General features: G+C 39.1%; 2 protein-coding genes across 2 annotated transcripts in view; one reads left to right on the forward strand and one right to left on the reverse strand.

Moving 5' to 3' along the window:
• Positions 1–192: 192 nt before the first annotated feature.
• On the forward strand, positions 193–12,504 carry kiaa0319 (KIAA0319 ortholog). Its single transcript, XM_029451843.1, has 14 exons — positions 193–400; positions 718–865; positions 974–1,067; positions 1,272–1,403; positions 1,620–1,767; positions 2,325–2,473; positions 2,738–2,889; positions 3,120–3,258; positions 3,662–3,821; positions 7,545–7,681; positions 8,305–8,427; positions 10,223–10,313; positions 10,412–10,503; positions 11,045–12,504. The coding sequence occupies exons 4-14, from the start codon at positions 1,274–1,276 to the stop codon at positions 11,200–11,202; spliced, it is 1,479 nt and encodes a 492-aa protein (XP_029307703.1). The 5' UTR covers positions 193–400; positions 718–865; positions 974–1,067; positions 1,272–1,273; the 3' UTR covers positions 11,203–12,504.
• Positions 12,505–13,336: 832 nt separating this feature from the next.
• The window catches only part of aldh5a1 (aldehyde dehydrogenase 5 family, member A1 (succinate-semialdehyde dehydrogenase)), an 18,615-nt gene continuing 9,451 nt past the window's right edge, over positions 13,337–22,500 (reverse strand). Inside the window, 5 exon segments of the mRNA XM_029451407.1 lie at positions 13,337–16,378; positions 16,527–16,585; positions 21,184–21,347; positions 21,772–21,930; positions 22,098–22,264. Coding sequence (XP_029307267.1) covers positions 16,167–16,378; positions 16,527–16,585; positions 21,184–21,347; positions 21,772–21,930; positions 22,098–22,264 — 761 coding nt within the window. The 3' untranslated portion in view covers positions 13,337–16,166.

The following is a 22,500-nucleotide window of genomic DNA, read 5'->3' on the forward strand; positions in this document are numbered from 1 at the left end:
CCGCAGACGCTGGTGCTGCAGTCTTTAGTGAGAGGAGAGCCATACGGCGGCCGCTGGACGCCCCTCTCGCAGTCCTCTGAGGCCCCCGGGGACCTGGAGGCCCTGAAGGACCTCGCACTGTTCGACAGGCCCCGGCAGGACTTCCCTGACCCCGACATGCTGGATGTGGTGTATCCAGAGGGCAGCCAGGAGGAGAGGGGAGCGCCCGGCTCGGAGGGGACGAGCGATCAGCCGCCCTTAAAGGGAAGAGACACTTTCAATCAATCAGAGGCAGGGGGGGGTGCAGAGAGGGGGCTGGCGGGAGAGCAGCGTGGCCCAGAATAAAGCCTCCTCCGTGGGGAACATCAGTCAGGGAGACGAGGACAGAACCAGGAGACCGACTGATCCTGCAGAGGAAACTGTGAGTGTAAACATGTCACTTCACACTGCAGCTGCATGTGTGAGTCTTTATTTCACCAGGTGGTCTCATGACGACTAAGATCTACACAGAAACTGCACAATAACAAGGAATTAACAAAAAGAATAATACAAATCATCTGAAGATAAAGCTTAAAGTCTCCCGGGGAATGCACAACTCGACACGATGAACAGGGGGTTAGCCTAGCTTAGCATAAAGACTGGAAGCAGAGGGAAACAGCTAGCCTTGAAACAGTTGCAGAATAATAACAGCAAAGAAGAACTCTGTTGATGAATTGTCAGGTTTATTTTCCTTTACAGACCAAGGCACAAAGTAGCACAGATTCTACATCCCTGACGCTGCTGCAGAAACCAACAGCCGTCTCCAGCCAACACGACCATATAAGGACTTCCCTTCCCACCACCGCCGCCACGCCCCATCGGCACGTCGGCACGTCCACACGGCCAGGTAGACCTGAGAGCAAGATGTCACGTTCAACAACCACATTTAAAACTGTATTAAAAGTTTTCAAGTTTAAATTCTTCCAAAATCAATTTCTTCTTTCTTCTCCTGCAGCTCGGCCCCTGGTGGTGTCCCCTGGAAACCCTGTAGATCAGACGCTGCCTACAGTGAAAACTTGATGCTTCGGTTTTGCCTGAACACACAACTGGTACCACACACACACACACTCACACTCACACTCACACACACACACACACAACACAACACACACACACACACACACACACACACACTCACACTCACACACACACACACACACACACACACACACTCACACACACACACTCACACACACACAGGTTTCTATAGTTTATCACAGTGATGAACATTTTGTTCTCCTGATGCTCCACAGACATGTTGAAGGTGCTGCAGTCAGCAGCCAGAGCTCCACCGACTTCCACCCGCCTTCCGGAGAGAACCGTGACCCCCGACCCCAACGCCACCTCATCTCCCAGCACCGCCCCCCCTGTGACCAAACCGTCCTGTACGTTGACACAGCACAGAAACCATTGAAATGTGCAGTCCATGCATGAGCTTATAATAAACTCATTCAAAACAGGGATCTTTGTGGGGGGGGGGTAAGTTCCAGCTGGTTTCTGCTGTACAGAGAGAGTAGAACATTATTCACCTGTTCAAAGTGACAGCATGAACACACTGAAAAACTTTAATGGAATCATTATTTTCACTGTCCTGTGTTCAGTATCAGAGGTCACGGGGTCAAACCGTGCCCCGGTGGCCGTCGTGGGCCCTGACAGGAAGTTGCTTCTCCCGGTGAGCAGCGTGGCGCTGGACGGCAGCGGAAGCACCGACGACAGCGGCATCGTCAGCTACCACTGGGACGCCGTCAGGTAGGAACACAAACTGTGTAAATCGATGGACGACAAGTCTCCACTTCCTCCCACTGTACAAAAGTGAAGCCAGAATATCATACGGGCGTCATCTTGGGACCGTGGTATTTGATCCCCGTCCACACACCAATCAGGAGCCGAGCATGTCCGCAGCTTGTTAGCATGAGCCACCTAGCCGCTACGTTAGCACCACGGTAGCTATTTGAGCTATAAGCAGAAAAATAAACACTCTGACATACATCAGCGTGATAACTTCCTAAAATGTATTTGATGTCTACTTTGACTTTTTCTTTTGGTGTCCCATCTGCTAACATGGGGGGGGGGGGCTTTATGACATACTGCAGCCAGCCACCAGGGGGCGATCAAGAGGATCTGGCTTCACTTTAGTGGAGCTGTCATGTCGTCCATCTTTAAATAAGCTGCGGTTCAGAAACCCAAACCCACACTACCATACCAGTTGTATGCGTACTAAGAACAACAGTACATAACTTTAAACATGCTAAAAGTAAAAAGAAGAAGTCGTCCTCAGTCACAGATCTTCACTCCATTCATTCCAGCGGTCCTCCGGGGTTAAAGTTTGAGGGGGCCGACCAGGCAGTCGCCACGGCGTCAGGCCTTCGGGTGGGACGCTACACCTTCAGACTAACAGTCTCTGACCAGCAGGGGGCGACAGACAGGGCTTCACTCACTGTCAGGGTCCAGGAAGGTGAGAGGGTTCACTTTCTGACATTCTACAGACAAAACAATTCATTGATCATGAAAAGAATCTATATTCCAATATGTTGGGTATTTATTTTGGAAGCCGTTACTATACAGATAAAAGGTTTCAGGATCAGAAACACTTGGATTTCGTTTCAGTTGCTTCATTTTAGAAAAACTAAAGATTCTGGAATAAATGCAGACCAGGACTGAACTGTAGTCGCACCTCTGTGTTAATGTAAAGTGTTTCCTGTCGTCCCTGCTGCTGCAGCCAGACGTCTTCCTCCCGTCGCTCACGCCAGCGGCAGCCACACTCTCTCTCTGCCCAACAACTCTCTGGTCCTCCGGGGCTCCGTCACCGACGTAGACCCGACCGAGGTCCACTTCCTGTGGGTCAGAGACAGCCAGAGTCCTGCTGCTGGGGTCAGTACAGCACCACACTGATACTGCAAGTTAGAGAACGCAACAATGATATCAGAGGGGATTAAATCAGATTACAGGAGATTGGATCAGATTAGAGTTTAGTAAGAAAAGTGATATTAAAGCAGATTAGAGTAGCATATAAAACATTTGATTAATTTGTTTTAAATGAAACATGAAATCGTGTCAGAAGAAGGTTCATATGGAACCTGTGATGTGATGAATGTGTGCAGGACGTGCTGTACGGCTCGGACGCCAAGGCCTCCCTGTACCTGTCCAACCTGGTCGAGGGCACCTACCTGTTCCAGTTGAGGGTGACCGACGCTCAGGGGCGCTCCAGCAGCGCCACGGCCACCGTGGAGGTCCGACCAGGTGAGTTCAAGTAAATGTTTATTATGTCTCTGCGTGTTTTTGAAAACCTTTTATGACAAACTATACTGAGACATTTTAGGATTTCAGATGTCAGTCTGTCCGTGACATTCTCGTGAACGACATTTCTCAAGGACGTTGGAGGGGATTTCTTTCGTCCACTTGGACTCAAGGATGAAGGATTGACATTTTCGTGATCAAAGGTCAAAGGTCACTGTGACCTCTCAAAACACTTTTTGGGCCATAACTCAAGAATTCATACGCTAATTATGACGATTTCACACAAATGCCTAACGGGATAAAATGATGGACAGATGGAGGATGTAATCTGCAACGTGACGGTTGGTGGATTCTAGTTGTAGTTGATCATCACGTGGCTAAATGTGTCCCTGCTGTGTCTCCGTAGAGCCCGGCGGAGGGGAGGAGGTGGAGCTGGAAATGCTGGTGTCGGTGTCTCAGGTCAGCGTGGCTCAGAGGGACACGGTGGTCCGACAGCTCGCCGCTCTGCTCCACGTCCTTGACAGCGACATCCAGGTCCGAGCGCTGCAGGGACACTCGCACCTCAGGTACGCTCTCACCTCAGGTACACTTTGACCTCAGGTACACTCTGACCACAGGTGCACTCTCATCTGAGGTACGCTCTGACCTCAGGTACGCTCTGACTTCAGGTACACTCTCACCTCAGGTATGCTCTCATCTCAGGTACGCTCTCACCTCAGGTACACTCTGACCACAGGTGCACTCTCATCTGAGGTACGCTCTGATCTCAGGTACGCTCTGACCTCAGGTACGCTCTGACTTCAGGTACGCTCTCACCTCAGGTACGCTCTGACCTCAGGTACGCTCTGACTTCAGGTACGCTCCCACCTCAGGTACGCTCTGACCTCAGGTGCACTCTGACCTCAGGTACGCTCTCACCTCAGGTACGCTCTGACCTCAGGTGCACTCTGACCTCAGGTACACTCTGACCTCAGGTACACTCTGACCTCAGGTGCACTCTGACCTCAGGTGCACTCTGACCTCAGGTACACTCTGACCTCAGGTACACTATGAGACCTCAGGTACACTCTGACCTCAGGTGCACTCTGACCTCAGGTACACTCTGACCTCAGGTACACTATGAGACCTCAGGTACACTCTGACCTCAGGTACACTATGAGACCTCAGGTACACTCTGACCTCAGGTACACTATGAGACCTCAGGTACACTCTGACCTCAGGTGCACTCTGACCTCAGGTACACTCTGACCTCAGGTACACTATGAGACCTCAGGTACACTCTGACCTCAGGTACACGCTGACCTCCGGTACACTCTAACCTCAGGTACACTCTGACCTCAGTTGCACTCTGACCTCAGGTACACTCTGACCTCAGGTACACTATGAGACCTCAGGTACACTCTGACCTCAGGTGCACTCTGACCTCAGGTGCACTCTGACCTCAGGTACACTCTGACCTCAGGTACACGCTGACCTCAGGTACACTCTGACCTCAGGTACTCTGATCTCAGGTACACTCTGACCTCAGGTGCACTCTGACCTCAGGTACACTCTGACCTCAGGTACACTCTGACCTCAGGTACACGCTGACCTCAGGTACACTCTGACCTCAGGTACTCTCTGACCTCAGGTACAGTCTGACCTCAGGTACACGCTGACCTCAGGTACACTATGAGACCTCAGGTACACGCTGACCTCAGGTACACTCTGACCTCAGGTACACGCTGACCTCAGGTACACTCTGACCTCAGGTACACTCTGACCTCAGGTACACTCTGACCTCAGGTACACGCTGACCTCCGGTACACTCTGACCTCAGGTACACTCTGACCTCAGGTACTCTGATCTCAGGTACACTCTGACCTCAGGTACACGCTGACCTCAGGTACACGCTGACCTCAGGTACACTCTGACCTCAGGTACACGCTGACCTCAGGTACACTCTGACCTCAGTTGCACTCTGACCTCAGGTACACTCTGACCTCAGGTACACTATGAGACCTCAGGTACACTCTGACCTCAGGTACACGCTGACCTCAGGTACACTCTGATCTCAGGTACACTCTGACCTCAGGTGCACTCTGACCTCAGGTGCACTCTGACCTCAGGTACACTCTGACCTCAGGTACACGCTGACCTCAGGTACACTCTGACCTCAGGTACTCTGATCTCAGGTACACTCTGACCTCAGGTGCACTCTGATCTCAGGTACACTCTGACCTCAGGTACACGCTGACCTCAGGTACACTCTGACCTCAGGTACTCTCTGACCTCAGGTACACTCTGACCTCAGGTACACGCTGACCTCAGGTACACTATGAGACCTCAGGTACACGCTGACCTCAGGTACACTCTAACCACAGGTGCACTTTCATCTGAGGTACGCTCTGACCTCAGGTACACTCTGACTTCAGGTACGCTCTCACCTCAGGTATGCTCTCATCTCAGGTACGCTCTCACCTCAGGTACACTCTGACCACACGTGCACTCTCATCTGAGATACGCTCTGACCTCAGGTACGCTCTGACTTCAGGTACGCTCTCACCTCAGGTGCGCTCTGACCTCATGTACACTCTGACCTCAGGTGCACTCTGACCTCAGGTACACTATGAGACCTCAGGTACACTCTGACCTCAGGTGCACGCTGACCTCAGGTACACTCTGACCTCAGGTACACTATGAGACCTCAGGTACACTCTGACCTCAGGTACACTCTGACCTCAGGTACACTCTGACCTCAGGTACACTCTGACCTCAGGTACACGCTGACCTCAGGTACACTCTGACCTCAGGTACTCTCTGACCTCAGGTACAGTCTGACCTCAGGTACACGCTGACCTCAGGTACACTATGAGACCTCAGGTACACGCTGACCTCAGGTACACTCTGACCTCAGGTACACGCTGACCTCAGGTACACTCTGACCTCAGGTACACTCTGACCTCAGGTACACTCTGACCTCAGGTACACGCTGACCTCCGGTACACTCTGACCTCAGGTACACTCTGACCTCAGGTACTCTGATCTCAGGTACACTCTGACCTCAGGTACACGCTGACCTCAGGTACACGCTGACCTCAGGTACACTCTGACCTCAGGTACACGCTGACCTCAGGTACACTCTGACCTCAGTTGCACTCTGACCTCAGGTACACTCTGACCTCAGGTACACTATGAGACCTCAGGTACACTCTGACCTCAGGTACACGCTGACCTCAGGTACACTCTGATCTCAGGTACACTCTGACCTCAGGTGCACTCTGACCTCAGGTGCACTCTGACCTCAGGTACACTCTGACCTCAGGTACACGCTGACCTCAGGTACACTCTGACCTCAGGTACTCTGATCTCAGGTACACTCTGACCTCAGGTGCACTCTGATCTCAGGTACACTCTGACCTCAGGTACACGCTGACCTCAGGTACACTCTGACCTCAGGTACTCTCTGACCTCAGGTACACTCTGACCTCAGGTACACGCTGACCTCAGGTACACTATGAGACCTCAGGTACACGCTGACCTCAGGTACACTCTAACCACAGGTGCACTTTCATCTGAGGTACGCTCTGACCTCAGGTACACTCTGACTTCAGGTACGCTCTCACCTCAGGTATGCTCTCATCTCAGGTACGCTCTCACCTCAGGTACACTCTGACCACACGTGCACTCTCATCTGAGATACGCTCTGACCTCAGGTACGCTCTGACTTCAGGTACGCTCTCACCTCAGGTGCGCTCTGACCTCATGTACACTCTGACCTCAGGTGCACTCTGACCTCAGGTACACTATGAGACCTCAGGTACACTCTGACCTCAGGTGCACGCTGACCTCAGGTACACTCTGACCTCAGGTACACTATGAGACCTCAGGTACACTCTGACCTCAGGTACACTCTGACCTCAGGTACACGCTGACCACAGGTACACTTTGACCTCAGGTGCACTCTGACCTCAGGTGCACTCTGACCTCAGGTACACGCTGACCTCAGGTACACGCTGACCTCAGGTGCACTCTGACCTCAGGTACACGCTGACCTCAGGTACACGCTGACCTCAGGTACACGCTGACCTCAGGTACACTCTGACCACAGGTACACGCTGACCTCAGGTGCACTCTCATCTGAGGTACTTATAAAATTATTCTGATTATTTTGTAAAAACTTGTATCCAAAGGAGCGGATCATCTTTAAAGAACGCTGCTTTAAATACAGGAAATATTTCCTTCGATCAAGAAAAGCTTCAGTTTTAACATTTTTAAAGATCCTGACTAGTGTCCATGTGTTGGTGCAGCACGGTGTTGAGGTTCTCGGTGCGCGGCCCCTCTGGGCCGATCCCGGGCTCCAGTCTGGAGGGTCTGCTGAGGAACCAGCTGCTGCGAGAGAAGAGCGACTACCTGCTGTTCAGAGTCCTGAGAGTCGACACCGTCTGTGAGTTCAAACCAACCATCAACACACAAATCCAGTTTTTCTCCCTGGATTCATCCAATAATCCCTTCATATATACTTAGTATTGAGATTAGGATTATTCTTTAATATCGCAAATGTGTTTGAATACATTAAAAAAGTTTATTCTGCATAACGAGAACTTTTACTTTTGATACTTTTGTACTTTTTAACATTTTAAATTCAGGACCTTTTACTTAAGTAAAGTATCTGAATACTTCTTCCAGCACTGATTCATGCAACATATAGTCCAAGCCTCACAAAACAAACTTTTAAAACGAAATAATAATTGGTCCTTTTTTAGGAGTAGACTTTCCTTTTCACAAAATGTGAAAGACGTCCAAATGAAACATTTTTTAGATATCAATGTGCAAAAAAACAATGAGAAGAAAGTTTTTTTCCACATATTATTATATTTATATTTTAGCATATGATCTAAATATTTTGAAATAGTTTTCAGAATAAAGGCAGATATATGCTAAGCTAACATTAATGCTAATTGTCTGCATCGACAGTTTTATCTCTTCAGGACAAACAGTTTGATTTAAATAAAATGAAGAGATTAAATCTTACGATCCCGTCTCGCTCTTTGTCCCGTTTACTCGCAGTGTGTCTGCTTCGCTGTTCGGGCCGCGGTCAGTGTGACCCAATCACCAAGGAGTGCTCATGTGACCCCTTCTGGACAGAGAACCTGATTCGTCGATACCTTGGCGACGGAGAGAGCAACTGTGGTAAGTATATAAATATAAATATAACTTGAGTAAAGGTACTTAGTTACATAACACAGCAGGCTTTTCTTTAAAGACTTTGGGCTCACCTGTTCCACCTGTTCTCCCTGTTCCACCTGTTCTCCCTGTTCTACCTGTTCTCCCTGTTCTCCCTGTTCTCCCTGTTCTCCCTGTTCCCCTGCCCTGTTCCACCTGTTCTCCCTGTTCTACTACCTGTTCTCCCTGTTCTCCCTGTTCTACCTGTTCCCCCTTCCCCTGTTCTCCCTACCTGTTCCACCTGTTCTCCCTGTTCCCACTTGTTCTACCTGTTCCACCTGTTCTCCCTGTTCCACCTGTTCTCCCTGTTCTACCTGTTCTCCCTGTTCTACCTGTTCTACCTGTTCTACCTGTTCTCCCTGTTCCACCTGTTCTCCCTGTTCCACTTGTTCTACCTGTTCTACCTGTTCTCCCTGTTCCACCTGTTCTCCCTGTTCCACTTGTTCTACCTGTTCCACCTGTTCTCCCTGTTCTACCTGTTCTCCCTGTTCCACCTGTTCTCCCTGTTCCACCTGTTCTCCCTGTTCTACCTGTTCTCCCTGTTCCACCTGTTCTCCCTGTTCTACCTGTTCTCCCTGTTCCACCTGTTCTCCCTGTTCTCCCTGTTCCACCTGTTCTCCCTGTTCCACCTGTTCTCCCTGTTCTACCTGTTCTCCCTGTTCCACCTGTTCTCCCTGTTCCACTTGTTCCACCTGTTCTCCCTGTTCCACCTGTTCTCCCTGTTCCACCTGTTCTCCCTGTTCCACCTGTTCTCCCTGTTCCACCTGTTCTCCCTGTTCCACCTGTTCTCCCTGTTCTACCTGTTCTCCCTGTTCTACCTGTTCTCCCTGTTCCACCTGTTCTCCCTGTTCCACCTGTTCTCCCTGTTCTACCTGTTCTCCCTGTTCCACCTGTTCTCCCTGTTCCACCTGTTCTCCCTGTTCCACCTGTTCTCCCTGTTCTACCTGTTCTCCCTGTTCCACCTGTTCTCCCTGTTCCACCTGTTCTCCCTGTTCCACTTGTTCTACCTGTTTTCCCTGTTCCACCTGTTCTCCTGTTCCACCTGTTCTACCTGTTCACCTGTTCTCCCTGTTCCACCTGTTCTCCCCTGTTCCACCTGTTTCCCTTTCCACCTGTTCTCCCTGTTCCACCTGTTCTCCCTGTTCCACTGTTCTCCCTGTTCCCCTGTTTCCTACCTGTTCTCCCTGTTCCACCTGTTCTCCCTGTTCCACTTGTTTCCACCTGTTCTCCCTGTTCCACCTGTTCTCCCTGTTCCACTTGTTCTACCTGTTCCACCTGTTTCTCCCTGTTCCACCTGTTCTCCCTGTTCTACCTGTTCTCCCTGTTCTACCTGTTCTACCTGTTCTCCCTGTTCCACCTGTTCTCCCTGTTCCACTTGTTCTACCTGTTCTACCTGTTCTCCCTGTTCCACCTGTTCTCCCTGTTCCACTTGTTCTACCTGTTCCACCTGTTCTCCCTGTTCTACCTGTCTCCCCTGTTCCACCTGTTCTCACTGTTCCACCTGTTCTCCCTGTTCCACCTGTTCTCCCTGTTCTACCTGTTCTACCTGTTCTACCTGTTCTCCCTGTTCCACCTGTTCTCCCTGTTCCACTTGTTCTACCTGTTCTACCTGTTCTCCCTGTTCTACCTGTTCTCCCTGTTCCACCTGTTCTCCCTGTTCCACCTGTTCTCCCTGTTCTACCTGTTTCTCCCTGGTCCCACCTGTTCTCCCTGTTCCACCTGTTCTCCCTGTTCCACCTGTTCTCCCTGTTCCACTTGTCAGAGTGGAGGGTGCTGTACGTCATCCTGACCAGCTTCCTGCTCATGGTCTTCATCCTCTCCGTCAGCTGGACCTTCATCTGCTGCTGCAGGAGGTGAACACACATTCACACGCTCTGATCTTCAAACGTGTCGTCCTGACGACGATGATGATTGTGTATCTGAACAGACTTTTTATGTCGACTGTGTTCAGGAGGAGACAAACTAAAGTGAGGAAGAAAACCAAATACACCATCCTGGACAACATGGACGAGCAGGAGCGGGTGGAGCTCAGACCCAAATTCAGTGAGTCACAGTACAGAAATGTTTGTTTTAATGGCGACGTTTCTTTCATTTAGGGTCCGACTGTCTATATCAGGGGTCTTCAACGTTTCTCAGGCCAAGAACCCCCAAACTGGTGTAGCATGGAGCAGGGACCCCCTTCTGCAGCGGTATTCAAACGAGGGGGGGTGCTGTCAGAGTTTTGTGCGAGGGGGGTGTTGTCGGAGTTTTGTGCAAGAGGGGGGGCTGTCGGAGTTCTGTGCGAGGGGGGGATGAATGTGCAAAAAACCCCCAAAAAATGTAAGAAAACATTTATTTTTCTAAATGTAAATTTATTTTTCGCTTTATCTACAAACAATTCCGCAACCCCCCTGCAGTACCTCCGCGGACCCCCTGTTGAATACTTATGGTCTATATGGATCGATATTACTTATGTAGGAGGTTGAACTTATTATTATGAGGTTAACAAAATAAAATAAAACCTCACACCCAGCCAGAATGAACGTCTTTAGTGAAGCACAATGTTAATAATAATAATAATAATAAACACTGTACCTCTCTGCAGGTATCAAACACCGCAGCACAGAGCACAACTCCAGCCTAATGATGTCCGAGTCGGAGCTGGACAGCGACCAGGACACCATCTTCAGCCGGGAGCGACCCGTCCGCAGCAGGAACCGGATCAGCGCCCACGGCGCCCGCAATGGAAACGCCTTCGGCTGACGGGACATCCGGCCTCCTGGGCACGCAGACGGGACTCGTCTGGGATGTTTGCACTCTGGCAGCCTCAAGTGGCGGCGAGAGATTTAACTTCTTAAAGTTTGAAGGACTTCATTACCCAGAAATCTTGTTTCTGTGAGGTCAGTAAAATTAACCAGTGTCCCATTTCAGGGTTAATAATGGACTTAAGGCCCGGAGGACAAACCTGCGGCTCCTTACGAAGGATATTATGGGTTGAAACTTCCAAATTTAGGCAAAAAAAAAGCAAGTTATTTGGAGGATTCTTGACAACCTTGAAAACCTGTGTTGGAAATGCAGACTTTTAAGTACGAGATTTAGAGAAGAATCAGACATTTGGGGAAATCATCTTCCCCAGAGCCAGAAGAGAAGATGGAGTTTCAAGCAGAGAGTCCCGGACGTGTTTAGCCTAGCTTAGCACAAAGACTGGAAGCAGGAGGAAACTGGAGAAAGAAATCCTCCTTCGAACTCAAGCTGCAACTGATGATTATTTTCATTGATTTTTGTTTGTTCTACAAAACCTCAGAAAATGTTTGTTTTTTAAAAGTCCTGTTGTGTCCCCAATTCAAAGAAATAATTTTACTGTCAAAGAGTAAGAAAACAGAACATATTCACATTTCAACAGCTAGAATCAGATCGTTTTCTTCCTTTAAAAAATAAATCAATTTAATCAGTTCTCAAAATAGTTCCCAATTAGATTGACCAACCCAACCGAGAGCCCTGACATGAAGCTAACATTAACCTAGCTCAAACTAATTTTCCTGAAAAGCTATTGCTAAGCTAATCTTAACGCTATCCAAATCTAAACAAATTATTTAGCGTAAGACACAACTATCCAGTATTTATTAGCGGACGGACAATCTCTGCTTAACCTTCAGCTTGTCAAACACAAAAAGAAAATGTCATTAATTTTAATGTTCTCTTTACTTAAAGGAAGTCCTTGTTTAGCGTAGCTTAGCACAAAGACTGGAAGCTGCTAGCCTAGCACGTCAAAAAATAAATAAATCCACCTTCCAACCTGTACTTCAAACAACTCCAAATCTGTCTGGTTGAGATGTCGTTTCTTGTTAGCTAACAAGCTCGTCACCAGTTTACCTAAAAGTAGTGTTCTTGATGAGCCAGCGGTCATGACCTAGAAGCTAACGCTAACATAGCTGTGCTAAGAAGCTAGCCCTAAGCTAACTACACCTAAAAGATCAATTTTAGCAAAGGGGACCAAGAATCTAACTCTAAACTGAGTTTATGCCTAAAAAAACTAAATCTGACCTAATGAACTTCAAAGCTAACTGTAAGCTAATGAACTTCAAAGCTAACTGTAAGCTAATGAACTTCAAAGCTAACTGTAAGCTAATGAACTTCAAAGCTAACTGTAAGCTAACAAAGTTCAAAGCTAACTGTAAGCTAATGAACTTCAAAGCTAACTGTAAGCTAATAAAGTTCAAAGCTAACTGTAAGCTAATGAACTTCAAAGCTAACTGTAAGCTAATGAACTTCAAAGCTAACTGTAAGCTAATGAACTTCAAAGCTAACTGTAAGCTAATAAAGTTCAAAGCTAACTGTAAGCTAATGAACTTCAAAGCTAACTGTAAGCTAATGAACTTCAAAGCTAACTGTAAGCTAATAAAGTTCAAAGCTAACTGTAAGCTAATGAACTTCAAAGCTAACTGTAAGCTAATGAACTTCAAAGCTAAATGTAAGCTAATGAACTTTAAAGCTAACTGTAAGCTAATAAAGTTCAAAGCTAACTGTAAACTAATAAAGTTCAAAGCTAACTGTAAACTAATAAAGTTCAAAGCTAACTGTAAGCTAATAAAGTTCAAAGCTAACTGTAAGCTAACCCTATTTCTTTATCTAAACTCTTAGTCTAAAACACAACTATCACTATAGATCTCTGCTACAACATGAGCTCGTCAAACACAACAAGAAAATGTCATTATCTAAACCCATTTAGCTTAGCTTAGCACAAAGACTGGAAGCAGGGGGAAACTGCTAGCCTAGCACAGTCAAAGAGGAGACATTGTGGCATTAGCACCAGTTAGCACTGGAGCTATTTACAATCCCCAAAAGCACTTTCTGTATCTACGGTTACAAGTTATAAAAGAAAACTCATCACAAGATGTCCTATTACAATTTCCTCTTTAATTTTCTATTCATATCAGAAATACAAAATGTATATTTTATTACGTTAAATACGACATAATTCCACTTAATATTAGAAACACAGTCTTCTGGTTTTCACATGTGGACCAGTGCACTTTCAGTTTATTATGATGTTGATTTGATTGTGAGTTTCATCATCAGTCAGAGACGCTGTTGGATTTATACTCACAATAACTCTGAGCTCATTAATACAAAAACATTGAGTTTACACATTTCTGACAATGAAACAAAAACTGAACAAACTTTGTAAGATTTGTACAGAAGTACAATATATCGTACAGACATCACTAATAAAGTGGAGTTTTATAAAGCTGGTTAATCTCAAAACGACGAGGTGCCGTCACTATCGCACATCAGATTATCGCATGCATTCAGTATTTTATATATATCGTTTGTTTCTTTGTGCGTTTTTATTTTGGCAAATTAATTAAATTATAAATACGAGTGTCGAGAGGTGGAGAGCGTCTGTAACTACGTTATGATGGATTATTTAAGCAATATTATTAAAATGTTATATTATATGGTTACATTAAACAGTATATTGAGACACCTAGTGCATCTACTAAGACATCTTTATCTGAAACAAAGGTCAAGACCTAATTACAAGATTTGAATCTCTTAACGAGGAGGAAGGTTTCTCCAAATGTTGTGATCTTCATCTCCCAACGACACAATCTGTTCTCGAGTCACGACATCTTTCAACGACTGACGATTAGTTTTAAAACCAGCTTTAAAAAACCTTGAAAATCCTGTTTCAGGGTCAAATTAGTCGAATCAAACTCACAGGTTTACAGAGAACCGGCCGAGCTCAGCGCTGATTACTTCCAGTCATTGAACACCAACTTAAAGTTGAACTGGAGGTCAACACACGAGACGTTCAGGCGTTCAACTGAACGTACTGTAGAGGGACCGTTCAGGGAACAGCGGCTCAGAACCTGCACAACATCAAGCTACACAGGAACAACGACTGAACTACAAGAATCTTTTATTCACAGAATGAGGTGCATCTTAAACATCACATCATGTATTCACCTTTAATTCATTCATTCATGTCCCCGTTGTGGGACTAATAAAGGAATGATTGAATGTATTATTGAAATGTGGGACTAACGTTCGACACTAAACAAAGTGCACAGGCCTTAATGTGTTCAAATGTGAGAATATACAGGAAATACAGATTTCACACTAAAGGCCTCCAACAGACAAACTCAATGTTTTACAAACATCTTTATTTTATCAGAGTAAATCTGACTTCACCTTTAAACAAACGTCTGAGCTGCTGGATGAAGTTCACGTGTTTCATGTTTCTGACTTGTAACTTGCATTTATGTCAACTTCCAATTCGTGATTATGATTCTTCTGAAAGCTGAAATATGGATGTCACACATCAGCAATTGTTTAATGTAATTAAAACCCAAATATAATAATCAATGTGGTGTTTCACTGTCACAGTATTCTCATCCTCACGACCAACGCCGGATAAACTACACAAACGGCGGCACGACTTTCATATCAGAGTCCCAGAAAATACTGGATTATGATTGGCTAGAGGTTCACGACGTCCGCACCAACGTTCTGGTTGCTAAACCCCGCCCCCAGAACAGTTTGTCCAATCAAAGCCTAGCAACCGTAACTAGGCTGAGGGTCTGACATGAGGGGTCGTATCTTTCTTTATATTCTTCGTGCAAACAAAGATTTAAGAAGCAACAAGTGAGGAAAGATGAATCTGTGTTTGTGTGCTAACGCTAACTAGCTTGTTAGCATACAGCAGTAACCGTGCGTCTTCCAGGGATATTTATTACAAACGTTAAAGTTTACAGGAGAATGATCTCCGTTCAGGAACACCCACCGTGTGGGAGTCGGTCCTGGGTGATACTGGATGCTAACGTATGCTAATGTTAGCACGTGTGTCATGTTCAAATCTTTTTCTCTTGTGAAAAGTAAAAAAATATTGTTTGAAAATGTGAACAATAAAACTTTTGTGTTGCCTGTTAAAGTCACTTTATATGTTTCTATAGAAAGTTTGAAGTTCAGTTTTCTTTCTTATAATTCTTAGAGGCGAATAACTTTACCAACAACACACGAACGAAGCTGCTCCTTTATTTCTTTATTTATTTCTTTGTAGACATTAAATATTTAAATCTATTGTTCAGGGATCTGATTTTTAAACGAATCTGCATTAAATCGGCTGCAGACGGAGTTTCCCACGAAGCTACAACAACAGCTGCCGGTTATAAATATGAAACGGATTTTGAATTTTGATGGTAAATCTGGTGAGTTATTGTAAACTGTGCTAAACTGGAAAGATTGACAGACGTAGCAACAGCAACTCTGTATTGTGATTGGTGCAGAGCGACCATCTATAAGCTCCTCTTCCTCGGGCCAATCAGAAGAGAGTATTTCCCTCCCTACACAGCACAACATCGTACAGTTTATAAAAATGTGTTTTACATTTAATATAAAGTCTTTTGATCCTTTTGTGTGAATCACAAACATTCTGACAAACATTTACTAAACATATTTTATCTGATGTCAAACACTGATTATTTGTTTTATAATAATTATTACTGAAAGATTTTTGTCTTTTTCTACATACGAACAGTTTCTTATGAACAGACGGGACATTAAGACGACCATGTTTCTTCTCCGACCCACATTACATACACGACTTCAGAATTATTTAGATTTAAGGTATTTGTAAAGGGTTATTATGAATTGGTTTTAATAAAATAATTATACTTTATGATTACTGCATTTATACGAGTCTTATTCTTTCTTGATGAGTCCCTTCAGGGCTTCAGGCCTCCGAAGCACATGTACTTGACGTCCAGATACTCGTCGATGCCGTACTTGGAGCCTTCGCGGCCCAAACCGGACTGTTTGACTCCGCCGAATGTGGCCTCCGCGGTGGATAGGAGGCCCTCGTTGACCCCAACTAGCCCCACCTCCAACGCCTCCGCCACCCGCCAGATCTGACTCACATCCTGCGAGTAGAAGTAGCCTGAGAACAGAACGACAGCAGCACGTCAGGCGGGGGATACCGTTTTAAAACTGATTGTTCTACAAAGCAGATACTGAAGGACAGTTATCCGAAACAACTTTAACACGTGTCAAACATTAATGTTTAACTTTATGTAACGAGCACTCGCCTGCGAGCCCGACATTCGATGCGTTGGCGATGGCCAGAGCTTCTTCCTCCGTGTTGAACCTGAGAATCACAAACACGTCAGTAAAACAACAATACAGAGTAGAGCGGGGGGGCGCTGTTATTTTAATTCTTTACACATTTCTACAGTTTTTAGAAGACCAACCCTTATAATAAACATTTCATGTAGGAGTATATATAAGTATATATAATGTATATATAATGTATATATAATGTATATAAGTATATATAATGTATATATAATGTATATAAGTATATATAATGTGTATAAAGTATATATAATGTATATATAATGTATATATAATGTATATAAAGTATATATAATGTCTATATAATGTATATAAAGTATATATATAATGTGTATAAAGTATATATAAAGTATATAAAGTATATATAATGTATATAAAGTATATATAATGTGTATAAAGTATATATAAAGTATATGTAATGTGTATAAAGTATATATAATGCATATATAATGTATATAAAGTATATATAATGTATATATAATGTATATAAAGTATATATATAATGTGTATAAAGTATATATAAAGTATATATAATGTATATAAAGTATATATAATGTGTATAAAGTATATATAATGCATATATAATGTATATAAAGTATATATAAAGTATATATAATGTGTATAAAGTATATATAATGTATATAATGTATATATAATGTATATAAGTATATATATAATGTGTATAAAGTATATATAATGTATATAAAGTATATATAATGTATATAAAGTATATATAATGTATATAAAGTATATGTAATGTGTATAAAGTATATATAATGCATATATAATGTATATAAAGTATATATAAAGTATATATAATGTGTATAAAGTATATATAAAGTATATGTAATGTGTATAAAGTATATGTAATGTGTATAAAGTATATATAATGTGTATAAAGTATATATAATGTATATAATGTATATATAATGTATATAAAGTATATATATAATGTGTATAAAGTATATAATGTATATAAAGTATATATAATGTATATAAAGTATATGTAATGTGTATAAAGTATATATAATGCATATATAATGTATATAAAGTATATATAAAGTATATATAATGTGTATAAAGTATATATAAAGTATATGTAATGTGTATAAAGTATATGTAATGTGTATAAAGTATATATAATGTGTATAAAGTATATATAATGCATATATAATGTATATAAAGTATATATAATGTGTATAAAGTATATATAATGTATATAAAGTATATATAAAGTATATAAAGTATATATAAAGAATATATAAGTATATATAAAGTATATATAAGTATATATAATGTATATATAAAGTATATATAAGTATATATAAAGTATATATAAGTATATATAATGTATATAAAGTATATATAAAGTATATATAAAGTATATATAAAGTATATATAATGTATATATAAAGTATATATAAAGTATATATAATATATATAATGTATATATAATGTATATAAGTATATATAAGTATATAATGTATATAAGTATATATAAGTATATATAAGTATATATAAGTATCATATAAGTATATAAAGTATATATAAAGTATATATAATGTATATAAAATAATGTATATATAAGTATATATAAAGTATATATAAAGTATATATAAGTATATAAGTCTATAAAGTATATATAAAGTATATATAAGTATATATAATGTATATAAAGTATATATAAAGTATATATAAGTATATATAATGTATATAAAGTATATATAAAGTATATATAAGTATATATAATGTATATAAAGTATATATAAAGTATATATAAGTATATATAAGTATATAAAGTATATATAAAGTATATATAAGTATATAAAGTATATAAAGTATATATAAAGTATATAAGTATATAAGTATGTATATAAGTATATAAAGTATATATAAAGTATATAAAGTATATAAAGTATATATAAAGTATATATAAAGTAATATAAAGTATGTATAAAGTATATATAAGTATATAAAGTATGTATAAAGTATATATAAAGTATATTAAAGTATATATAAAGTATATATAAAGTATATAAAGTATATATAAAGTATATAAAGTATATATAAAGTATAAGTATATAAAGTATATATAAAGTATATATAAAGTATATAAAGTATATATAAAGTATATATAAAGTATATAAAGTATGTATAAAGTATATAAAGTATATATAAAGTATATAAAGTATATATAAAGTATGTATAAAGTATATATAAAGTATATAAAGTATATATAAAGTATATAAAGTATGTATAAAGTATATATAAAGTATATAAAGTATATATAAAGTATATATAAAGTATATAAAGTATATATAAAGTATATAAAGTATATATAAAGTATATAAAGTATGTATAAAGTATATATAAAGTATATAAAGTATGTATAAAGTATATAAAGTATATAAAGTATATATAAAGTATATATAAAGTATATATAAGTATATATAAAGTATATAAAGTATATAAAGTATATATAAAGTATATAAAGTATATATAAAGTATATAAAGTATATAAAGTATATATAAAGTATATAAAGTATATATAAAGTATATAAAGTATATAAAGTATATATAAAGTATATAAAGTATATATGTATAAAGTATATATAAAGTATATATAAGTATATAAAGTATATATAAAGTATATAAAGTATATATAAAGTATATTAAAGTATATATAAAGTATATATAAAGTATATAAAGTATATATAAAGTATATAAAGTATATATAAAGTATATATAAAGTATATAAAGTATATATAAGTATATAAAGTATATATAAAGTATATATAAAGTATATAAAGTATATATAAGTATGATTAAAGTATATATAAGTATCTATAAAGTATATAATATATAAAGTATATATAAAGTATATATAAGTATATAAAGTATATATAAAGTATATATAAAGTATATATAAAGTATATAAGTATATATAAAGTATAATAAGTATATATCATGTATATTAATAGTATATATAAAGTATATATAAAGTATATATAAAGTATATATAAAGTATATATAATGTATATAAGATATATAAGTATATATAATGTATATAAAGTATATATAAAGTATATATAAGTATATATAATGTATATAAAGTATATATAATGTATATATAAGTATATATAAAGTATATATAAAGTATATATAATGTATATAAAGTATATATAAAGTATATATAATGTCTATAAAGTATATTAAAGTATATATAAGTATATATAATGTATATAAAGTATATATAAAGTATATATAAGTATATATAATGATATAAAGTATATATAAAGTATATATAGTATATTAATGTATATAAAGTATATATAAGTATATATAATGTATATAAAGTATATATAAAGTATATATAAAGTATATATAAGTCTATATAATGTATATAAAGTATCTATAAACGTATATTATAAGTATATAATGTATATAAAGTAATATAAAGTATATATAAGTATATATAATGTTATATAAAGTATTATAAAGTATATATAAGTATAAAGTATATAAAGTATATAAAGTATATAAAGTATATAAAGTATATAAAGTATGATAAAGTATATAAAGTATATATAGTATATAAAGTATATAAAGTATATATAAAGATGTATAAAGTATATAAAGTATATATAAAGTATATAAAGTCTATAAAGTAATAAAGTATATAAAAGTATATAAAGTATTATATAAAGTATATAAAGTATATATAAAGTATATATAAAGTATATAAAGTATATATAAAGTATATAAAGTATATATAAAGTATATATAAAGTATATATAAAGTATATAAAGTATATATAAAGTATATAAAGTATATATAAAGTATATATAAAGTATATATAAAGTATATAAAGTATATATAAAGTATATATAAAATATATAAAGTATATAAAGTATATAAAGTATATATAAAGTATGTATAAAGTATATAAAGTATATATAAAGTATATAAAGTATATAAAGTATATATAAAGTATATAAAGTATATATAAAGTATATATAAAGTATATAAAGTATATAAAGTATATATAAAGTATATAAAGTATATATAAAGTATATAAAGTATATAAAGTATTATAAAGTATATAAAGTATATAAAGTATATATAAAGTATATAAAGTATATAAAGTATATATAAAGTATATAAGTATATAAAGTATATAAAGTATATAAAGTATATATAAAGTATATAAAGTATATATAAAGTATATAAGTAAAGTATAAGTATAAAGTATAAAGTATATATAAAGTATATAAAGTATATATAAGTATGTATAAAGTATATAAAGTATATATAAAGTATATAAAGTATATATAAAGTATGTATAAAGTATGTATAAAGTATATATAAAGTATATAAAGTATATATAAAGTATATATAAAGTATATAAAGTATATATAAAGTATATAAAGTATATATAAAGTATGTATAAAGTATATAAAGTATATATAAAGTATATAAAGTATATATAAAGTATGTATAAAGTATATAAAGTATATATAAAGTATATATAAAGTATATATAAAGTATATATAAAGTATGTATAAAGTATATAAAGTATATAAAGTATGTATAAAATATATAAAGTGAGACCTGATGACGGGCAGCAGCGGGCCGAAGGTTTCCTCCTGGCTGCAGATCATGTCCGTGGTGACGTCGGCCAGCAGCGTGGGCTGCATGAAGGACCCGTCCAGACGCTGCCCGCCCTTCAGCACCTTCGCTCCCCGGGACACGGCGTCCAATATCTGGTGGACCACCTGGGAGACACGGAAAGGGCTTCAACTCTGCCGCTACCGTGGACCTCGACTTCACAATCAGAAGTGTGATTCACGTGTTCGACCAGTTATGGTGCAAAGATGCTCAAAGGTTCTGGGACCACTTTGCTTCTGGTTGAGGACATTACTTCGGGTTAGTGAGCCGAGACAATCCCAACAACAGAAACAATGAATTCATTGTGAGGCTTCTTCTGGCGACAGTTAGAGCAGCAAGAAGAACAAACATTCAAACATCATTTCATTAAAAACAAGAAATACAGAAAAAAACTAAACATTGATAATCACAGAAAGTGACCCGACGGAGATTAAAACATACAACTCATTTTCTCTCTCTTAATATTCTTAATGTTCAACCATTAATGTTTAGATGTCACCAACTTGACATAATGATCGATCTGACGCGCACCTTGTCTGCAGCTCTGGCGTTGATGAGCGGCCCCTGCGTGGTGTCGGGCTCTGAGCCGTGACCCAGACGGAGCTCGGCGTCCATCGCTCGGCCGAGCTTCTCCATGAAGAGATCGTGGACGCTGCTCTGCACCAGGAAGCGGTTCGAACACACGCACGTCTGCAGGGAGGAGATTTAAAGTACTGTGCAGTGCAATGCTTTACTGATATATATAATTTTAAAGACTTTATTTATCTTCGGAAGGAGAATTCTAAAGAATGTGAAGAGTAACTCCAGCCTCAGAGTATTTACCTCCGAGGTGTACTGCAGTACTGAGAGTTTGTTACCTGTCCAGAGTTCCTGAACTTGGAGTTCATGGCTCCGCCCACGGCCTTGTCGACGTCGGCGCTGTCGAACACAATGAAGGGGGCGTGGCCTCCCAGCTCCATGGACGCCTTCTTCACGGTGTCAGCAGCCAGTTTGAGCAGCAGCTGAGAGCAGATAAGAAAATACTCTTTAAATATTTATTTTCATTTGCATTATTTCTGTGAAAAAAAGCATTATATATATATATAGATATATATATATATATATTATTATATTAGATATTATAATATATAATATATTATAATATCTAATATAATAAATATATATATATTATAATATATATTAATATATATATTAATATATATATATTATAATATATATATATATTATAATATATATATATATATATATATATATATATAT

This window comes from Cottoperca gobio, chromosome 16 (genome assembly GCF_900634415.1).
Source record: "Cottoperca gobio chromosome 16, fCotGob3.1, whole genome shotgun sequence".
NCBI classification, from domain to species: Eukaryota; Metazoa; Chordata; class Actinopteri; order Perciformes; family Bovichtidae; genus Cottoperca; species Cottoperca gobio.